The 23,371-nt window shown below is 38.5% G+C and overlaps 1 protein-coding gene across 2 annotated transcripts; it reads right to left on the reverse strand.

The window, feature by feature from the left end:
• Positions 1–46: 46 nt before the first annotated feature.
• Positions 47–6,490, reverse strand: LOC137133201 (polypeptide N-acetylgalactosaminyltransferase 5). 2 transcript variants are annotated; one of them, XM_067516557.1, is made up of 10 exons: positions 6,207–6,490; positions 4,616–4,782; positions 3,815–3,934; positions 3,169–3,304; positions 2,932–3,051; positions 2,543–2,660; positions 2,116–2,445; positions 1,686–1,766; positions 1,136–1,288; positions 47–901 (listed from the first exon to the last, which is right to left on the reverse strand). In XM_067516557.1, the coding sequence occupies exons 1-10, from the start codon at positions 6,473–6,475 to the stop codon at positions 761–763; spliced, it is 1,635 nt and encodes a 544-aa protein (XP_067372658.1). In that variant the 5' UTR covers positions 6,476–6,490; the 3' UTR covers positions 47–760. The 2 variants fall into 2 exon arrangements, with proteins under 2 accessions (XP_067372658.1, XP_067372656.1); XM_067516555.1 differs by having other exon boundaries at positions 4,863–6,350.
• Between the last annotated feature and the right edge of the window lie 16,881 nt (positions 6,491–23,371).

Raw genomic sequence — 23,371 nt, forward strand, 5'->3', positions numbered from 1 at the left:
ATTTTAGTGTTACCTTCTAAAGAAAACGCATCAAACCACAAAGCCATCAAATCACAGCACAGGTTTATTAAATGTTTTGATCCAACACTTCCCTCTAGTGACAAAAAGACATTTATACAGAGTTTTCACAACAAAACCTACACCTGAATAACACAGCATTTAAAAAAACAAAAGCAGCCATTTTACCCAAGTGCCTTAACAAAGTACAAAACATCTAGAGAAGTAGATGTTGCACCCAAAAACGTTATGTAACTGACACAATTCTTACATGCATTTTAATTCCTCAATCATCCCAGCAGGACAAACACAAGAAAAACCCACTTAAAAAAAATCTTAAACTTTATGAGGCACTTCTGATCCTTTCATCTTTGGCAATAAAATGATATGTTGTGCTAAAGAGCTTATCACATGGAGTGTTCTTTCATGGGCCTCATCCATCATCAGGCACTTTTGTTTTTCCTCCAAGTGTTAGTGTACAAAAACCACGGTTGAAAAACATTCAAAACCAAGGAGAGGATGCTCCCCTTCCTGTGGCTTAAGTGTTTAAACTCAAGATCAGTCCATGCTAATACAACAAAAAAAAATATTAGAAACATTGCACATCCCCACACCATCTGCTTTATACGCAACATATTACTGCCAATACATTGTTTCTCACTTTGTCTGGACAGTTCTGAGACTCGACCCCACCACTAACCACATCGTGGAGCTAGGTCGCTTGTAGTTTAGGTTTTACATGTGAAATTAATTTTTAGGCTCATCACTGAGCATAGTAGTGTGTGAACTGCCACTTTTGGAAGGCTTTGCTGGGTTCACAAGGGTTCAGGTGAAGGCTGTCACCGCGAGGCGCTGCCTCCAGGCACATGTGGTGGGAGACAAGCTCTGTTATAAGGTGCTCCGCCTTCACAAAGAAAAAACAGCAAACATAATTAAAAAAAACATAAAACAAACATTTATCACCTAAACGCTCTACGATTCAAGTACACTACAATTTAAATTTTCATCCACAGCATCCCTTTGCTTCTATTGGATTTAGAGCAGGCTGATTAGGTTTCTAATTTCTAAACTTACAAAGTTGTGAAAGTTGAGGCAAAGACAGCAAACAAAGCAAATGGCACACCCAAAGCCAACCTACCAAAGCAGAGTTGGCTGATTTGTGGATCCAGCGTTGCTCAGGCTTTATGTTATCACATAATTGTAAAGCAAAGCTGTTGTCGGTGCCTTGGAGGGCGACACAGAGGTTCTTCTGGCGAATGTGCCTCATCCAGGTGTAATTAAAGTGCTGACTCTGTATTTCAGAGAGTGAGAGAGAGAGAGAAGTGGCAAGGATATAATTATGCTCTATAAAAATGGGAAGATTTTGAAGGACAGCCCAGTGGGGCAGCTCCAAGAAGACCACATTTAGAAAGGCCTTGTCTCATCTTAGACTCCACCCTTGTTTATTATGGCTTGGGTCCTGTTTTGGACTTGCATTGGTCCTGGATATTTTTATATCATGGCCTCCATAATTATCACAGTCATGGGGGAAAAGTTGCATTATAGCATATGTGCACAATTTCCTTAGAAACACTGATAAAGATCTGTTTGCTAATGGGTAGGTTAATAATAGCTCTTTACTTAATTGTATAAATAAATATTATGTAATTGCTTTCATTTTATGGTACATAAAATAAAGACACACCTACCTGTTTGCTAAGATCACATATCTCAAAAGAAAGGAAGCCTTCCTGCACAGCGAGGCATTTTCGTAAGCCGCGATTAAAGACCTACAGGGGAAAATTTGATGTTGAAACAAACATCACAAGAAACAACAACAAACATTTGTTGACTGGTTACAATACTTGCTTCTTCAATAAGTCATGACAGGATGTTGTCAGAGGCTTTAACAGGCAGCTATTCTTTGTTCCAAATAAGGACAATAACAGCGTTTGTTTGGATTGGTTTTGGTAAAGCAAAGATAACAATAGTTTCATGGTGAAACCCTGACAAGCCTCCAATTTAACTGGTCATTTAGCGAAATGCATACAAAGCGAAAATAGAGCATTTTGAGTTGTAACGACAACAACACCAACAATTAGAGCAGCAAAAACTATTTGTTGCAGAGCAGTTATATACCAGGCCTTCAGCTTTGACTAGTGGAGCAACCATATCCGGATACACGTTCTCCAGGTACCACTTGAAACTCTTGCATTTAAGCTTTTTCCTCAGCTCGATCTGCTCGGTGAGGTTTCCGATGTCAATGACGTTTCTATTCTGGAGGTGGTGGTAGCCGTGGCCATAGAAAAGGTCCTTGTACTCGTCCAGCCAGACCTCAGCCACTCTCGCCAGGTTACGCTCCACTGTCTTCTGCCTGTCTTTAGGGAATTTGTAAGGATTCTGTCCTCTGAAGATGTGTCCCACTCGAGAGCAGGGAATAATCTCGATTTCCCCTCCACACATCCAGATCTGTTCGAATGGTATATGCAGCATAAACAGTCACAAGAGTGAAGCCACATGGGGTTCACAAACATTCTTTCATGTTTGAATGAATCAAATGATATACCTTGAATGAAATCTCCATATTCTCCCCTCCCCATACATCCAGGCCTGGATCATAGGTACCAAGTTCGTAGAAGTACTTTTTGTCTATGGAGAAAAGGCCTCCAGCCATAACTGGACATCTGGTAAAGAAAGAAAGAAAGAAAGAAAGAAAGAAAGAAAGAAAGAAAGAAAGAAAGAAAGAAAGAAAGAAAGAAAGAAAGAAAGAAAGAAAGAAAGAAAGAAAGAAAGAAAGAAAGAAAGAAAGAAAGAAAGAAAGAAAGAAAGAAAGAAAGAAAGAAAGAAAGAAAGAAAGAAAGAAAGAAAGAAATGTTGTTAGCCAATAAGTAGAAATAGTAATAAATTATAAACAACACCATGAGCAATCGGACATAAAGGAAAAACTCTATACACCTGATGGGATCTGAGATGGTCATGTTGTTTTTCCTAATATACTCCTTGGGTAGCGCATTCCAGCCAAACACTAAAGGCCATTTGAAAATACCTCTCTGGAAGTTGTCAACAAGCATGTAACTGTTGAAAGAGAGTCAGGACAAAAGCTCCAACATCACAAAGACATTTTATGACACGTATGTGATCACACCCCATGTATGACTCATCTGTAACTCAAATATGGCTGTGCTCAGTCACCTCATGTCTTTATCATTGATGACTTCAATAACTGGACAGGGCACCTTCTTACGATCCAAATAGATCCTCTCTAAGAGAGGTTCCAACCAGCCGACGTTACATTCAACATGGGAGTCAAGGAAGGTAAGAACCTCACCTACATTAGGGGAAGCAAACATTCCACTGCAGTTAAACAGCCACATCTGCATTTAACAGCACAACTACTATATGTAAAGAAAAAACATGGTCTATAACTGTATGTCTGTTTAAACTGTCAGAGTCACTTTAATTAGTGTGATACAATACATTTCTAAGTTTGTGAAGCAAACACAAGCACATCTCAAATTAAAGGACAGGGGACATAATTTATAGCTCACGATAAATAAACTCAACTGCACACAAAATGGAAGGGATCATAGGAGTAAATCACTCACAATGAGATGCTATCTAAATACAACAGCCTTTAAATGATGTCCTTGAGGAGAGTGATGCATAGTGTAAAATTTATTCGGACTATGTTATATGGGACATTTATTTGAATTCTGCTTTCATGTTTGTTTGTTTTTTTTTTTTTTGACAGGGGACATCCCTGAATTCATCTCTTAACATACTGTATGTAGGTTTGTATGTATGAACCAAAATGCGAACTGTGTTAATCAGTGCTTACCTTTGGCAACCGCAGCTCCGGCTATTCTGGCTCTGATCAGACCCTGTCGCTCTTTCAGACGAATGATTCGCACTTTGGCAAACTGGGACATGTACTCATCCAGTGGCTTCTTCAGATAGTCTGTCAGAGAGCAAGTAAATATTAAAATTAGTGGTTAAATGGTATTCAGTGTACTTTGAGAAAACTGACAGCAGAGAAAGGCCAATTAAAAATGTGAATAATCATTAGCCCACTATCAACATAATAATTAGAAACTACCAGGTATTAAATAATGGATAGCTCAATACTGTGCGAGTTATGTAATGTTGACGTAACTGATAGATTTATCAACTTGTTCATTGACAGGGCCAAAAATAAATGTGCACAATAGATTCCAATACAGCTTCTCCTTCTTTTATGCTGTTGTAGAGTTAATCTCTTTGCATTTGTTAGTGCTGGCTGAACAAAACAAGCCACCTGCATCTCGCAATATAGTGCTTATGACAATGTAATAGACACGTTTATAGTAGAGAATAGGAATATTTACTTAATCGATTACCAAACATTCACTCACAATTGCCTTTCAATTTTAAGCTATAAACAATTTGTAATTGTAACTGTATTGAAGTTGAGCACAATTTAATTTATAATACTATATATCTATATGTTTATATATGTAATATGTTTAAGATTTGTAGCACAGTGGGCACTGAAGGCCAGCCAAATGAATCAAGTCTAATGCATTTTTTTGTGTTGGCAGTTTCTCATTTCAGTATAATTCTCAGTTCTGCTGTAGCTGTAAAGTATTCAGGACTCTAGTACCTTTGGTGCTGAAATCATCCACCAGAATAATCTCTTTGAGGAGGTGTGGTGGGGATCTGTTGAGCACACTGTGCACAGAGCGAAGCAGTGTGGACCACACTTCGTCTACGAAGCAGAAAATCACGCTGGTGGAAGGCAGGTCATCATGGACCAGATTCTGTGCACACCTGAAAAACACAACAAAGAGGACAACTCAGCTTTGCATTTAAAGAGGTGTCCGAAGTCAAATGTGTAGAAAAACCCTCACGTTTCAGGCCTAGTGTCCGGGATGGCACGGTCCACTGGGATCTGCTCACTCAAAAAAACGTTAAAATGCCCTTCATCCCATCTCTTCATTACCTCTTCATTTTCGTTACTGGCAACAACTGCTGCTTGACCAAATTGGCCCACTGCGTTGGGATCTCTGGGAGTGAGAGTCACATCCAGAGCAAGCACTTTGTGCAGACCAGGTTTTCTGACAGCAGCAGAGTTATCTTTTGACTTCTCTCCTGGTGGGAGCTTGGTCGTAGGTCCTGGTGGTTTTGCTACATTTGTATCACTCTTCTCATTAGCCTTCTCAGGGTTCTTTTTTTTTTCCTTAACATCCTTGTTTGGAGTTCGAGACGTTGTTTTAACACCGTGTCCCTCCTTGGCAGCAATCTGGCTCAGTTTTGATCCGGTCTTGATCTCTGGTTCATCGTTGACCTTTTTATTTTTCTCTGAATGTAGCTGGTCCACATCTTTTTTAACTGCATCTTTACCAGGCCTTTTCTCTGAGGTTGTTGGCGCACCTGGTGACCGAGGAGTTATATTAGGCACTACTACAGAAGATGTGTCTTTATTAGAGTTATCCACTACTCTACTACTCTCTAATTTTGCCCCATTTAGATCCAAGTGTACTGCTTTTTTCCTAGCAGGAACAGCGTGCTTTGATGTAACATTTTGCAGGGCAGCTCTTTCCTGGTAGTTAGAAAGTGCAGATTTAGAGCGGTCAGCCTGGGGAACATTCCCCCCTTGTTGCTCGAAAGAGTTCACTTTTTTGTCACCCATCATTTGGTCCCATTTCTTTCCTCCCTTGCGGTACACTTGCGATAGTTGCATGTCTGAATCAAATGGTTCTTTGCCCGCATGTATAAGAGCCAAGTCCACTTTCTGCACTGGGTTTTTAAACCCTCTCTTCATTAGCTGCGTCACCCTGGACCGCTGCCTATCAGCTTCTCTTTCTCTTAGCACTCTCTCCTTCAGCAGCTGGCTGTTCACATCGTTTATTGAGATGCGAAGTGCAGCCATGTCAAACAGCAGCCAAATGACGGACGCAATGAACACAAACGCGAGTACCCTCCCACTGCCCCTTAAGTATCTCCTAACCTTCATCATCTTCAGGCTTGTAAAAGTGGAAGGCAGCGTAAAATAAAGAAAATGTCAAAGTGCCATAATAAAGTGAGTGGGACACTTCTGATTTGTAGTCAAAGTTTTCTTGTCTTTGGAGAAGTTAGCTGCCTGCGTGGCATGCTAGAAACGATACACCCGTCAGCAGCGGCAGTCAGTGTTGTGGGTCAGTAACAAAGCGTGGCCCAACGCAAAGCCGCGTTGTTAGGTTATCTTTCCATACCAGATCGCTCCAATCAAGTCCAGCCGCCTGGAGACATGCTTGCTGCGTCCTTCACGAGGAGAAACTCTGCTAAAGTTGTTAGTTTCTTCGCTGAATCGGTGACACTGAGTTTTGTATGAAGACGTAGCAATAGACTTCCACTTTGTCGGCAAACTCTGATTGGACGGACTGACACCAAAGTTTCGACCTACACGTAGCTGCCACCAAGCTACCCGGATATTCCCGGAAGAGTACAGGAAGTTCGGCGTCCTACCTTCACAATAAAGCATCTAAAGGGCAGCTGTGGTGTTTTAGATGGAATGACCCATTTCATTTTATAAATAGTACGTTGTTGCAGCTATTTAAAAATGACACCAGCTGACGAGGACCACTCTGCAGAAAAAAATACATACCACAAAATCTTAACACAAACCTAAACTTAAGGAGTCATTTTATCATCCAAGGTTTCTAACGCTATGAATCAAGGTTTTGTGGTAGGCCTGTTTTTTGACATTATGGTTCAACATTCTGGATCTGCTTAAAAAAGAATTCAGTGAATTGTGGATCGTAATTGCAAAATATAAAAACACATTTCCACATCTGCAGTTCAGACACTGTAGCGAGCTCTAGCAGGTGATGAAGATCATGAGATTTACATTTGTGCTTTCGTTGATGCTTTTGTTCAAAGTGTGTTGCAACTGAGGAGTAACTTGCGATGTTGCTCTATACAGAGCAATAAAATGGAACTGTGATGTTATTTCCCAGGAGTAAATTCATAACTCTCTTTAATGAAAACTTTACTGTGTAGGTCTTAACCGGAAGCAAGGTTTTAACTTAGGCGTTTTCAATCGTCACAGTTTCGTCGTCACTGTTTCGTCGTTTTAGCGTCAAATTGCAAATTAATTTGCAAGATGAATAAAGGTTGGCCCTAAAATGTTTAGATTGTAGTTTGTTGTATTTTCAGCAAAGAAAAGTTACACAGGCATTACGAGCACCGGCGCGACCAACCCATACGCGCAAAAATGTGGAAAAACTGGATTTACCCTGCGATGAATCTGGGTGTATGTCCGCGTATGTGTGCGCTGTCGTCATTCAATCAACAGGTGAGTTTTTTTTTTTTATCAGGTCTGACCACTTACATAGTCTCTGACACATTTGCTTAGATAAATTTGGAAACACACAGAGATTTTTGTTTTTGATTAATTATGAAAAGCATAGTCCTAGATGTCATCACAATTTCCCAGTCTACAGTGAAGTCATCATGTGCCTTGTTCCACCAACAGCCCCCAAAGCAAAAACATTTAGTTCCAAATGACATATCATAAATAGCAGATCATCACATAAGAACAATTCGAAGTGGGTGGGATTTTGATTTGAATAACCTGTCACTTCTTACTTTTGTTCAAACGGTTTGATAGCACCTTACAGGTGAGTTTGTATTTAGTGACATAAAACTAAACAAGCAAACCTTTGTTTTATTGGGCAGTTGATGGTGAGTCTAACACATTCACATTGGTGAATATTTATGCACTTAAACAGCTTTGGTAAGAAAACACACACATTTCTAAGAACAGCAAAGCATGTGATTCCCAATAAACATTTTAGTGAGATTAGCACGCTTTTAAACTTTAGTATTTTACACACAGCTGTACAGACACATTTACATTCGCATTTGTAAAACCTGTGTTAGTGCAGCCATTAGGCAGTGATTAGTGAAGGCAATGACAGGTTTTCTTCTTCATCAGCAGGCCTCTCCTGGGAGTACCATTGGCTCCATCCAGCCCATTAACGGTCCCCAACATGAGGAGGGAGGGGAGTAGTACCTCCCATGGTGGCTGCCCTTAGCCACACTACACACACTTTCATTAGTGTGTTAGCTAAATGATTGGCCTCAGGATAGCCCCCTAGCTCTGCAATGCATGTGTTAGCTTATATGTTATCTAATGGGCAATTTATTCATGTATTCATCCATTCTGAGTTCACACTCAATGATATAGTCATTTGGTAAATTTGATTGTACTTGCTCTAAACCGAACAGGCACCAGGTTACACTTTCATAACAGAGCGGTGAAAGCAATGTATAAAATTTCACTCACAGTGACGTTATCGAGAATGAAACCTTAAACCCATAGGTGTCTGTAATGCTTTTGTTGAGCTAAAATCACCAATAAATCAAATAAAAGTCATTGACAGTTCTCTTAATTGATTTGTTAGCAAAAAATATCACAAGCAAAAATACCGCACATTCTTTCATATTAAGTTCTGAAATGAGAAGTGGTTTTGCACTTGTCTGTTTTATAAATTATCAATTTAACATTTTTCATTTTGATTCTTAGAATCGGAGAAAGTTTAGATTAAAGATGTTATATTGGTTTTGGGGAAACTGTAAGGTGCATTTGTTGTTATATTTTGTGACTTTTTATTGACCAAAAAAATTGTTGTTAGCTGCACTATTAGTACACAGCATTGTTGAAAATTTGTATTTGATTTAATAAGCATTCACAGGTTCTCTGAGGAGAATTTTATTCTTTATTGGGACAGTAGCAACTAAAAAACACTCCATAATAAGAAATCATAAAAACAGTTTTTAGCTACAATTATTACAATGATATATTAAACTGCTATATTAAATAACCATAGCAATAAATACACCAATATAGAGAAAAATTAATTTTATTGATTTTTACATTCACTTATTTCCACATCCACAAATACTTATTTTCACAATAATTTATTTCCACATTTACTTATATTCAGATGTATATTAGAATTTAATAATTACGACATTTGTTTATTAATACATTTATCAATTTCCACATATGTTATTTATGATAAGAAAACCTGTGATTTTCAAAGTAAGAGCACTAACTCACACAGTCAGCACTGGTCGGTTATTTGTGTGAGTTCACTATTAGCAAAATGTGTATTCATAGTCTTGTTGTAATTAATGAACTGTAACAGTCTAAATGTTTTTCTTAACAGCATTAGCAGGCCCAGTAATACTTTCCTTATTAAACAAAACTCTATTTAAGTACAATACATGTAAATGTAGTTGCTTTTCACTTCTTTGTAGAAGTTACAAACAGCCATACATTATAAGATACAATTCTTCTGTCAACACACAGCACGTAATGTTAGAGTTTCAGTTGCAAAGGTTGCCTACTTTGCCAAACAAAAGCACCAGCAAGTTGCTGTACCTAGCTAAGAGTTAGCTGTGCTGTTAGGCAGATGCGCCCTTTAAAATCTTGCATACAGCTAGACGCACCAGTTCTCAAATATCACACACACATTTTGCAAAAGTGCAGTCACATAAATGAATGTGTCATTTACTTTGTGAGTAGGTGCTTTTACTTTGAAAATCCAGTGCTTCCTTTTTTATAAATGTGCAAAACAAATGTAAAAAATAAATACATCTCAGAAAAAAATAGAAATATATTTGAAAATAAATGAATGACAGCTTAAAAGGCTCATTAATTTATTCTTATTTGGGATTATATGTGTTTAATTATGTATTTATGTAATTCCCTGTCCCTTTGGGCCTCCACACCTTTCATTTCAAAGTCACAAATGCCTGTAATGTAATGTAACATAATGTTTAATTATGCCTGTTAACCTCAGTGTAATGCTGTGAAAAATGATTTTAAGAAAAACTATTAGGTTTCTAAAATAGCCTCCTACATTAAATTCTTATTACACGTTCAGCTCAAGTAGCCTTGGCGGTGAAAGTTCAGCGCTTAACCCAGCAAGCAATAACAAATAAAACCCCTTTTGTCACAATGTGTAAAGTTATGACAAAAGGAGGGAGGAATAGACAACATTAAGGCGATTGGAAATCTTTCGTTGACACTGGAACTTGTATGATATCTTAAAAACATGATCATTTGGGCCTGGAATTAAAATTACAGCAGTTGGTTTATGTAATTTTCATAGAGGTCGCATTGTACTAATGTAGACTCTCGTTGAAATAGACAGCCAGCAACAGTAAGTTAAGTCTGACCCACTGACATTTTCAGCTCCAAATTATGCACATTGTGTGAATTAAATTAATTAGAGAATTCATTAAGAAATATGGCTTGCGGAAATGAGTATAATATTTAGTTATGTGATGTAATTTTCTTTCATTGTTAAAGCTAATTTATTTCATAACAGTTCCTGCGGTACTTTCCCCTCTGTACTAACTATGATGTATGTAATTTGTTAGCCATTTAATTAATTATGATTAGCATTAGTGAATGTACAGCTTGTTTTGACAGATGGTTCCTATCAAGGAGACCTTTGCACGATTAACTTATAATCAATTACATCCTACTATTTCTCTCTGTTACATCTTTGGGTTTGTGTGGAAAATATCTACAGTATTTGCGTCAAATGAATGCTTAACTCTGGGTACATCAAATGAGCAATTATGTGTAATTTGCCCAATATTACAAAGCAGACAAACAACTTGGTGAGATACCTGCAAGCTGTGCGGATTTATCTCTTAATGCCAGTTTCATCCCTGTTTAGTCGGTGTTAACTACTTACATTCCCCGTTTGATGTATGCATGGGCTTTTTGAAACACAAATGTTTGTCCTGCTGGGCACCGTAAAAAATTATATTAATTTAGTTCAAATTGATCAGTAGATCAAATTTATGTCTTGTTTTTGTCTTTAGACATATAAAGTTACACATAATTATTGATTTTTGAGTTTTTTTTTGCAAGCATTTTGTTGTCAAATCCAGGAAACTACATGCTCTTTATTTGCAATTGCTTTTGTCCACAAGATGGAGCTTTAGTTCTGTTCATGCTGCACATTGTTGGCTGGGTTGACAGTCATCCTTGATTGCTACAAGGACTCATGCTGTTTATTTCCTTTTCAATTTGTATATATCTTTTGGGGTATTTCTTTGGTATTTTAAACTCATGTCATCATTTAGTATTGGGTTTATAGCTAATTTTAAACAGTTTTTTTCTCACCATTTCTGTTCATTTGTTTTTTCCCAGGCTCGGAAGAAATAACTGCCACAGAACAAGGGAAAGCATCACATCCTCTGCAGCATACAGGTAGAAAAGTGTTCTTTTGACAATCTCTGGAATGCCAGGATACCCTGAAGAAATGTTTAATTTGTTTGTGTGTTAAACATTGAAAAATAGTAACTAAGTATTTTGCATTTATTAAAAAAAAATCTTCTAAGCATCCAATACTTCATGTGTAGTTGCTGAAGTGTAGGTCATAATATCACTCAGTATTATTTTGTAACACCAGAGTATTTCCCACAATAAACTGAAAAAGCCCCTCTTTCAGAAGTTCAGAAAAAGCCTTTATCATTTTTTTCACCAGGTGACATGAAGGTGATACTGATTTGGCTCCCACTGGACATTTCTTAATGTCTGACATAAAAAATAACTACATAATTTGTCTCAATCCAGAGGGCTGACTTGGCATGGGCAGCAGCAGTCCTAAATGTCACCCTATAATGAGTTCTGGCCAAAGGTACACAGTTAGGACAGTGCCCGCTGGCACCTGGGATGCCCACTGGCTAGCTTTTTAGCCCACAGCCATTTGGACAACCCCAGTTTTCTTTGTGAATGCTGCTGATGATTTGCATCCAAACAAAAAGTTTCAGCATTGTGAAGTTTCATTTTATCCTGGCAATGGAAAACAACAGAATTTGTTTAGGTCCACTGTGGGAACATTCAGCTAAATAATGACTTATATATTGATAAAATACGATAGAAAAGAGTAAATAGAAGCCTGCATATGTCCTTAAATAACCCAAAATGACATATAAAAGAGATCAGTCCTTAATGAACTGAAGAACAGATGGAAACAAACTACATGTTGTGTGATACAGGCTATGTCCTTCTATGACTCATCATTGCTAAACGATTTATGTAGATGATCTATAAATATTGAAATTATTACTATGATCATGTAACATACCTGTTCAGCAGCTTGCCATATTCTGAAAATGAATGCATGAAGAGTTTTAGTTGGAGGAACTTGACTTCTTTTGTTTGACTAGTATGAGACCTATTGGCAACACACTGTGTTTATTATCTTACAAAGGCACAGGAGATGAGGGAACATTGTATCTAAATTAACTTTTTCTATTTCCTGGTGAATGAAATAAATTCCACCCTTTTATGTTACTTTTCATCTGCCTTTTGTCTTGTTACAGAATCTTTTCTCTTTCTTTCTCATTCATCTGTTTTGCCCTTTCCTTGATCTGATAGCATTAAACATATAATTAAGTCATAAAGGAGGGGACTGATGAGTGTAGCAGATGGTAATTGCGTCCTACATTTGAATGAAATGATATGCATTGCTACAATTTACAGCCTTCGCCTCATATTTTATTCAGCAACCTTTTATCTCTTTTCCTGCAGAATTATTCTGCAATAAATTTAGACATCTTATCAATAGCTGGAGTGATAGTGGCAGAAACATGGGAAAAATGAGCCTCTGCCGTTTTATACTGTTTAAAATAATTTTCCATAATAAAGAAGCTATCAGAGCTGCTCTATCATTATAAAGGCGTGGATATTCCTTTTTCTAGTGAGGCTGCCCTTGGTTTGTGGACAAGCTGTCAGTCTCCTGTTGGTCCAAAGAAATGTGAAAGCACAGAGGGAGAAATCTTCATCTGAACTTGACAAGAAAAATTAAAAAAGAATAACTTGCAGAGATAGTTGCAAGTTATTTTATGACTTTGTACATAAAATACTACCTGTTTTACAAGCTTCAAAAGAGATTCCCTTCTTAATGCAGCACAGTATTCCCAACCAACCTTTGCTAAAATTCACTGAGATGCGAAGTTGAGTGTTTAAAGTGTAGTTAGATGTCAACCACCTGGGTTCAGCAGTGGTCATTCTATAGCATTACTTTTTCACTATGAAGCACCAGATCCTCCACTCCCTGACATGGCCTGGCTTAGGTCTTACCAATACCCATCTTGGCAGGGGCAACTTTCAAAGTCCCACAGCTCTACTACTAGTGTGTAGGCCTGAGCAGAAAAAAGGAAAAGAAAACAAGACCCAGAACGGTCTTCTTTCTACAGCTATAGGTACCACATTCCTGAGCTCTTTTCCATTTTTGCTATGCCAATTACACACAGATCTTCCTGTCCTTACCACCAGATGACTCCACTGTCTTATCAAGCATTTCTGCCTGTCTCTCTGCCATCTCTGCTTGGATGATAAAGAGGCATCTTTAACTCAATCTATCCAGAACAGAAGTTCTACAATTTTCAGCCAGACCTTCCATACAACTTTTTTCGTTGAGAACCAGCTTCAGCTTTACTGAACACATCTTCTCCATTTCCGAGGCATGCAGACTTGCCCTCTACGACATCAGAATAATCAGACCCTACCTTTATTAATAGGGGAACCAACTCCTCATGCAGGGACAGGGCATATCTCGTCTTGACCACTGCAATGCCCTGCTGAAAGGGCTCCAAACATGTACAACACTTAAACCCTCCAGATGATCCAAACTGTAGCAGCACGTTCAGATCTCTGCAATGGCCTCCAGTAACCACCTGCATCAAGTTTGAAGCTCTTACTCTCTCCTACACAGTGTTAAACTCTTGTCTAAACCCTCACATTTAGGTCTACAATCCCTCCTGCCCACTGTGCTCTGCCAATAAATTATGCCTGATGATCCCTATTTCCACTATATTTAAACAAACCAACACAAAAAACAACAACTTGTGCCTTATAGAAACATTTCTTCTTGTGGCACTTTGCTTTAATGTCTTCTTGAAAGATTTTCTGCTTGCTTTTTACCCAACTTGTAAGTTTGCCAAATGACTGAATTTAATGTAAATGTAAAGAGGTAATTTTGGTTTAGGATTTTCTGACTGAACACAGAGTGCACTTGTGTACACATAGTTGCCAGCTCATGACATTTTTATAATACTTTGATGCGTTTCTGATATTTTGTGCATGCCATGAGACCAGCTGTTATAGAATATGCAGTACCATTCAACAGCACTACAAACTACACCTCAAAAGGCCATAAATGTCAGCTCAGCACGTGCTGAAATAAGTTTAAACAAAGACTGATAACGCTGTAACCTTCTTGACAGCTCCTGTTGGTGAGTGTATCGCATAGTATGTAGAAGAGATGAAGATGGTGTGGATGTAGCTCTATGTATTTCACGTAGTCACTGAGACTTTTACTTTTACTACCTTAATGCCAAAATAGCAAGTAAAATAGTTGCCCGCATTCAGCTGGATCCCTTCTTCACAGGAGCATTTGTTCCTACTTCCATGTAAAAACTTTACTCCTGTAATAGCAGAGAGCAGAACAGTTGAGTGGAGAAGTGCCAGAAGGAGCTTTTTGTTCCATTGACATGCTTTTCCCTCACCAGTCCCCAGTGAAGTGCTGGACTCCACTGATATTTGAGAACTGGTAGCTAGGGCGATATAGGTTTAATTCTCATGTTCCCCGCGACCTGCCAAGTACAGGCGTCGGGTGCCAGCTGGAAGGCTTTCATATGTTGGTGTGTGAGGGTTGGGGGGGGTATTAGCAGGGGCAGAAGAAAAGAGGGCAAGTATACAGTACACACTCAAGTGTCTCTAGACCTTGAAGGTGCTACAGAAGTGCTTTCCGCATCTACACACCCCAGGCACTTAATGTTTAGTCATGATGCAGGTCCATTACGTTTAAGTACAAGTACTTATGTTTGGTCGCCTGTTTTTACAGCCCTTCTAGCTTGAAAGAAATCTACCCGGGGTGACGCAGCTCTATTTATTGATGGCTCCTGAGTTTCCACTTGCTGGTAATAGACTGGAAAACACAGATAATGTCTTTGATCGATCAACGTGAACAAATTTCATTTGTTGGGATCAATAACAGTTTACAGTTGACAGAGCACAAAGAACTACATTTATTTGAGCTTTTTGATTGAAGCTGTCTTGGCAAGCTGGCAATGTGAGGCACTTCAGGCCGGGCCTATGTGGCAGGCATGGATTCCTCTGTTCTATTATTGCCAGCAATCTGTATTTAAAACTAATATCAGTGTGTGCTGCATGGCTTGGGGCAAAAGGCACCAAACCAATCTGATATACAGCATGTGTTTCTTTTCGGGTTGCTTGTGATGTGAATTAGAATGTGAAAAATAACAATTCCCTTACATTTTTCACTGGTATCCATTTTTTCATTTGAGGGTGTAATGATTAGATTTTTTCCAGCAGCGCGATTTGTATTATGTTTTTCACTGTGTTCAAAACATAATAGAAAAGTGATGTGGAACCAAAGGGAAAAAGAGGAAATTAACTGACGTGCAGAAGAAAGACGTTTCCACCGCTCAACCTTTTGCAGTTTTCTTCATGTTTCTGCTTTTCATGATCATGCTCTGTGGAACGCCCCGAAGACATGAGAGCCTTTGCTCTGTGTCACACAGTTCCCGGCCAGGCCTATACCTTCTGCACACATAGACAAAACAGCATAAGATGGGAAGTCCACATGGATAAACATTTACTATGGTAGGTGTTGCTTCAGGCAAGGGCTATTCAGGGGGAATTTACTGCGTATACGCAAGTGTTACGGCAATAACCTTCTTATAGAGGTGTTTTTGTAAAGCTTTTTACTCCAGTGTAGTAAACAGGCGTGTGTTAGGTTCAGCATCAAAAGCTACAGATTTAAAAAGGTAAAGATGTTTGCCCCATTTTACCAAATTCTAATAAGTCTGGTGTGCTTTCTTATTGTCAGTACTTACCAGGAAAATTAACTGAACACTGACCTGATATTTTGACTCGGTTGCATATGCATACCCCCTCCTGCTGAATTGAATAAATACTCATGTACTCTAAATTTGCAGCTGGTTTAGTCCTGTTTGGTGTTTAGTGTTAGAAAGGTTGTTTTTAGAACTTTTTTTTAATTCATCTGTCTATGATGCTTTAAGAGTAAAACATTAAAATCTAAATGATGACCTGAAAAAGGCAATAAAGTTCTATTGAGCTGAGATTACCTGCAGAGTTTGGGGATAATTCTCTGTTTGTGTGTGTGACTGCTGCCCGCATACTACAAGTGATCCCTTTTACGGTACGCATTGTTATTCAATCCTCAGTTACTCTACAAACATTACTGTAGTCACTTTAAAGATTTAGATTTTTGAACTTTTATTCACAGCCAACATCCACATAAACATGTTTACACAAGCCACTTTTTCTCCGTCATATCTTATTTTACAGTTCATATAACTTGACTTGGTCAGATCATTAAAATGTTCTGTTACTTTATGATCCATTTTCCTTGAGTACAGTAGATGTATCTACAATCATCAGATACTAGTGGCACCTTTTTTTTGCTGCACGCTTTTTTTTTTCTTTTTTTTTTTCTGCAGGTTCTGTGTGTAACTGCTGTGTGGCCATATTTTCACGGAAGGGCATGGACTTGGATTAGAGGACAATGCATTAAGACTGCTGGTGCCTTTGCCTCATATTTGGCACAGGTTAGGTAGAGGCATGAGATGCATATTGTTTGTGTTCATTTGAATAAGGACAAATGTCAGATTTCCATGGCTCTGGGCAGCCTGCATGTTAGATGATCAACTCTTTTGGGCCCCTGGATGTGGGGTCATCAGTAGCGCTTCCAGGTCACTGTCACTGCATGCCGGTTTGGGGCCATAATTGACCTTTTGACGGAGCGCAGGGAGACAGCCTTTCTCTAAGGGCAGGAATAATCACTTTAGATTTACTTGTGGCTGTGCTTCTGTTGGTTAATTAAAATGTTTGTTCTATTAAAAATTACATTTGTGATATAAGAAAATAGTTTTATAGTCAGTTGTTAGATATTTTAAATAACATCCTAATCAGTTGCGACTTAAGATTACTATTTAAAACAATTGCCTACAGTATTAATAAATAACGAAAATATATTTACTGTCTCATTTGTTACATCTGTTATGCTATGATGCTTTGACCAAACATGACTGCAGTGCAACAGTGATTTATAGTGTTTTCCATGACTGGATGTGGATAGTCATTCAGTCTGTGTAGGTCTTTAGTCATAATCTTTGTTACATGTGAGCAAATGATTATGAAACGTCTTGTGGCGCACTGTGAACGTGCCACCATCCCCTGTATACCGATGTGTGTGGCTGCAGAAAAAGGTTGAACACAGCCCGTATCCCATAAGCCCTTGAGCTCCCTGAGGCCTCTTTCCGGTTCAGAATCTCCAAAGAAGCGTGCATTTACCCTTCAATGTGCTTGTTATTCCTCAAACATAGCACCCACGGCCATGTCTTTGTCTTCATAGCCCTTAACATTAACTTTGATTCACACCATATACTTCTGAATGAGAAGTCCTTACCTCCCTTTTATTTTCCTAATTTCTTCTAAATCTTTCTTCTCCTGCTGTTTGTACTCTAAATAATCTTTTGCTGGAATGATGACATGCTCCTCAATGTAATTTCCTTGGTTCCTGAGCATTGAGACATTGCTAACGACACAACTCCCATCACTCACACAGTGTTTGAAAATCCTAAAGTCTCAGTCTCAAACATTATGTGTCAAATCCAGTTGCAGGAGTCTGAGTGTGTAGAAAAATGCTTCAAGCATCTTTGCTGGGATCTTGGGAGTATTTACAAAAAAAAGCAGCAAGAATGCCAAGGGCCAAGCCTTTGAGAGCAGGGTATTACTTTATTAATTAAAATACAAGTCGCCTTGTTGCCCATGGGTATACAATGTAACACACTTGATTGAATCAGGTAGTGGCAGCCTAGGCCTTTTGTATTTTGCGCTTGAAGGGACGAGAGAAATTTGAGCTCAGCCGTATTACTCTACACACAAAAACATGTTTTGAGAAACGTTTCTGAGCTGTCATTGAAAGCTATGGCCAGCCTAAAATGCTGTTAAATTCCCATGCAGTAGCTTGACTTGATCCATCTCCTTGATCCACTTTTTTTTTCTCATTGAAAGCTGTTAAAAGTTTTGGAAATAGTGATTCATTGAATTTGTTATCTGCATTTGTTCCATTAGACAAATTAACCCGCAAGTTAAATACCACACAATTCTCAGCTTTATCTATTTACCTGTCTGGCTATCTGCATTTCAGTCTGTCAGCCTGACTTTTTTTTTTTTTTTTTTTTTGCAATAAATCCTTTTGCAATATGAGAACAATAATCTAGCTTCATTTCAGCTTGCTTCCCTGTTTAATGAGCTAATATTGCCAAATTCACTGTGGATGATAAGTTAATTACAGACACTGTAAACCTCCTAGTTATTTTTGTGACTAGATTTTGTTTTATTTTCACATCTCATCCTATCACACAGCATTTATAGAGTTTCACAGTGTAGTACATGTCATTTTTATTCTGTGAATAACTACAGTACATTTCTGATACAATATTATTGAGGGTCTTGTCAGCCCCAGTCTGTTCAGATGGTCAAACACATTTAAATGTTGTGAGTTCCAACTCTAGACATATTTCCTTTGGGAATTTTTGTTTGTGTCTGTGTGAGTGGTTTTTCTTTTACCTAACAACTATCAAACTATCCCACACCTATCAAACCCTTACACTCTACCCATAGAAACCCATTAAAACAATCTAAATAATAGTGCTAAAAAATTATGTTTCTAATGTTGCATTTTATATCTGAGGGAATTCTAGTTCAGGGATAGTTTCACTCTAGTTGTAGGAGCATGAACTACCTTCGTCCAAAGTAAATGTCCTTTTTGGCTTAAAAATTAAGATTTTAAATAATCACACAAAAAAAATCATTATTTTTATCATTTTATTATGTGTTTAAAATGTTAAATTAACAAAAGAACAATAACAACAACTCTGTGTCATCAAATTGTAAATTTTTTATTGGCCAACAGCCAATAATGTATTAACAATAACAACATAACAATTACGATAACAATTTCATAAGGTGACGAAAATTAGAAAGGCCTGTGAATCTGTATCCATTGAATAAATATATCATCAACATACACTCCCCTCCAAAAGTATTGGAACAGTGAGGCAAATTCCTTTATTTTTGCTGTAGATTAAAAACATTTGTGTTTGACATCAAAAGATAAACATGAAACAAGAGATCAACATTTATGCTTTTATTTCCAGATATTTACATCTGGATCTGATACACAGCTTAGAAGATGGCACCTTTTGTTTCAACCCATCCATTTTTGCATGTGAGCAAAAGTATTGGACTGACATGTGTGTTTTGTTGACCAGGTGTGTCCTATGACATTGATTATTCAAACAATAAATATCAATGATCTGACTGGCGTTATAATATAGAGGTGACATGAGAACCAGAGATCTGTCTATGGGTGGAAAAACAAGGATTTGTGAAACTGAGAGAAGATGAAAAATCAATCAGAGCCATTGCATAATTATTGGCCATTACCAGTACAACTATTTGGAATCTCCTGGTGAAAAACAAACCAATGGTGTACTAAGTAACCGATGTTGTATGGGTATACCAACAAACAAAACAACAGCAAGCTTGGGCTTGCACGGCTTCTTTTGGGACGGGCTCAATAATCGTCATTGATGATGTAACACATAATGAAAGGCGGTAACCCCCTCCCCCCCATAATAAACAACAACTGAAAGTGGCTGCAGTTAAAGTCTGGAAAAGCATCACATGTGAAGAATGCAAAAGTATAGTGATGTCAATGGGTCACAGGCTTGATGCAGTTATTGCAAGCAAGGGTTTGCTACTAAATAATAAGTCTTATTCACTTTAATCAATTTTAGGTCTATCTATTCCAATTTTTTTGCTCACATGAAAAATGGGTGGGTTTAAACAAAAGGTGCTATCTAATAAGTTGTGTATCACATCCAGCTGTAAATACCTGGAAATAAAAGCTGAAATGTTGCTCCCTTGTCTCATATTCACCTTTTGATGTCAAACCTAAATGTTTTTGGCCTACAGCAAAAATAAAGGAACTGGCCTCACTGTTCCAATACTTTTGGGGGGGAGTGTAGATTATAGTGTAGATTATAGTACTACTTTTTTTTTTTGGCTAGGTCTTAAACGTTTGTTTTTAAGTCTATCTTTAGATCGGTAAAGATTTTGAGGTTTTCATGAAGCTATGTCTCCACTAAGGCCACCACTGGGAAAGCCATGGTAATAGTTTTAGCATTCTAATACCTTGACTGCTGGAGGACACCTTCAGTCTTCATATGTTACTAAGGTGTTTTTCCTCCCTTCACCTCATGTACCCATCCATAGGTACTGTCTTTAAAGTTACAGTGGGCAAGCTATAGTGCTAATGTTAAGCCTCAGAATCCCCCATCCCCACAACTTTGTTTTGCTCTTTACACTTCACCATGCTCTGGACAGCCCATTAGGTAGTGCATTAAAATCAGTGCTTTGCTCTGATTGGTCAGATAGGAGCCTCACCTCAATGTTTTTTAGGAATGAATATATTGGCTTTCAATGCTGTTTAATGAGTCTGTTTAGCAGTTTAGCTTTTTATTTATAGTCTCCTTTCATCCTCATTAAGTGGTCTGTTCTGCAGAAGTGTGAAAAAGTAATCTTTTAATAAGTTCCTTGACTAAATAAAGTTGGTGTAGTTCTATTAATGCTGGGGTGGGAGTGGTAATGGCACCCAATACTACCACCAATAGGTGGCTATAATGAGTAATAGTTTGTTAATGTGTGTGGGAGAAAAGATAGATAGAGAGGGATTAGTTGTGTGTTTGTGTGAGAAAGGAGAATGGGGGGAAACCCTGAATACGTTTGGCAATTTTGAAAGCCAGCGCGAGGGGTAAAAGGGAGAACAGAAATGTTCAACTGTGTTCCCTTTGATAACTTTAGCCTCTCCTCCTCTCCTCTCCTCTCCTCTCCTCTCCTCTCCTCTCCTCTCCTCTCCTCTCCTCTCCTCTCCTCTCCTCTCCTCTCTTCCCCTCCCCTGATTCCTACTGACCTCCAGTCTAGGTCTGTTAGATGTAGTCCAGGTCATAGCAGACAAACGAACGATGGAAATATCAAAGCTAGCCCAAGGCCTTTACATTCGCTTTTCTGCTCCAGGTAATCAGAGTGTGTACATCAGCACAGAGCACAGATGAGTCCTTGTCTTCTCCTAAGCCTGTCTTTTCTTCCCATGGCCTCTTTAATGGGCTAGAAATCACTGGTTCCATTTCTGCTGTGATAAGCAAATCGCAAGGTTAATTATGTGTTAATACAGTGTGGCGTCTAATACAGCAAATTCTAATGAGATTTCATCATTAAACAGAGTCTCTAATAGTAACATAACTACTAAAGAGAAATCAAGGAGCTTTGGACTGATGGCACTGTATATCCATAACACATGGATCTGGATTCATCTGGAAATCAAGTGTTTGTCAGTAAAGCATCCCAATTGTGTGAGATCATGGCTGGCTGTTCAGTGTGTGAGGTTCTGAAGTCTATCAAGAGGCACAGGTGAGTGAGTCGAATAGTCTGTGGTCTATTGATAACTCGCCCCTGTTTTAAAATCCTGGCACAACAATGCAACCTGGGCCTTGTGTGCTCCACTGAGCAACAATACCTTCGCTAACTGGCAGCTTCAGTGTAACGATGACAAACAATAACAAAAGAGCTCTTTTTTTCATGGGCTTCTCATCCCTGGCACGCTTTGATAAGAATATTTTTTGGTTCATACAGATATATATTTTGGGTATTTATATTGAATAATTATTTTTGTTATGTGAATATAACAAAACACTCCAGGAACACGATTAGACAGATAGTAAAAAAAGAAACAAAGACTCCTTCTGCAGATGACTACCTATCTTTATTTCCATCTCTTCTTTTCTGCTCCTTGTCCGTTCTGCTATCTGTACATGTGCACATGCGCACACACACACACACACACACACACACACACACACACACACACACACACACACACACACACACACAGGTGGTCTTGATTTCTCCTGCCTTGTTCCTCTCTCTGTCTGTCTTGGTGTGTGCATAGAGCTTGTTGGCTGGGCCAGTAGCTGGGAGGTATAGTGGAGTGTAAGCGGTGTTGATGTGGATGGCCCCTGGTCAGAGGCCAGGGCCTGGCTGTTAAAATGCAGCCTCTTTTGTGCATCAGAGCCAGCACTGCCGGTTCTATTCCACCCCTGTCGCTAGGGGTGGGGAGGCATTTACTCACTGCATGCATTAATTCCATTGGCATTGCTTGATGCAGGGCTAAATGGCATTGTTATAACGTGCCTCTGAGAAGTGTTGACAGGTCCATATGCTAATTTTAATGAATACAAGGGAGCTGTGGTTTTATTCACCTCAGCTCAGCTGCAGAATCCTATCTGCACCTAGACTAGCAAATATAATTGCAGCAAACTCAAATGAGCTCATTAGGAAATGTATTGAATTTACACATTATTTCCAGTAGTTAAGCTGAGTTATTTTCCCTAAGGACTCAATTACATACTCATTTGTGACTCAGGTAAATGGCTTTCTGTGTGTGACTTTTTCAACTGCAAAATTGTAGTCACTGAATAATTTGTAAGAAAGCTGTTGTACAAGCACATCTATTGACATTCATTTCAAAATGGGGGAAAAAACACAGACAAGATAACTACTCGCTTTTGTTCCTTTATTCACTTCATTTGATTAACTCATAACATTTCATTCACTCATGAATTATTTGAATGTGTGCTCATTTGTCTTCAGTGGGTTTCCTCGTAATGTTTTTCCTCACAACAGCCTTGTTGTCTTTCTGACACATGTAATTTCATCAGTGAGCGTGTAGTTGAACTTTATCTAGTCAAAAGTGCGAATGCATGTCCTTTTTTAATTTTTTTACAATGGAAGAAGCACACAATGCTCAATCTAAAAAAAAAGACCTGGTGAGTCAGGGTTCAGTATCAGGGATTATGCCAGCCTACTGCGCTCTGCAATGAAAGTGAACATTCATCGAGTGACTCACTTCTTGAACCGTGTCCTCCCTGAGCCTCAATGAAGAAATTGTTGTAGGAATGGATATGGCGTGGAAACTATGTGACAAAGAGAAGGGCCCAAAATTCAAATTGCTTGTCAAATTCCTGTTTGTTCTGTGTGAAAATGGCCTGACGCGCTGGAAAACAACAAAGAATTTTGGATGGGTAAGCATAAGGGTTTCCACAAAGCTTTGTATTGGCTTGTGCAAGATGAACTAAAGTGACTCTGGCTTTTGGCAGCGCTCCCAGAAGCACATTGAAGATACTTTTAGGCAGATGTAGCAGTGATCAAAATGGGCTACTGATGTCTAAT

This window comes from Channa argus, chromosome 9 (assembly GCF_033026475.1).
Source record: "Channa argus isolate prfri chromosome 9, Channa argus male v1.0, whole genome shotgun sequence".
Lineage (NCBI taxonomy): Eukaryota > Metazoa > Chordata > Actinopteri > Anabantiformes > Channidae > Channa > Channa argus.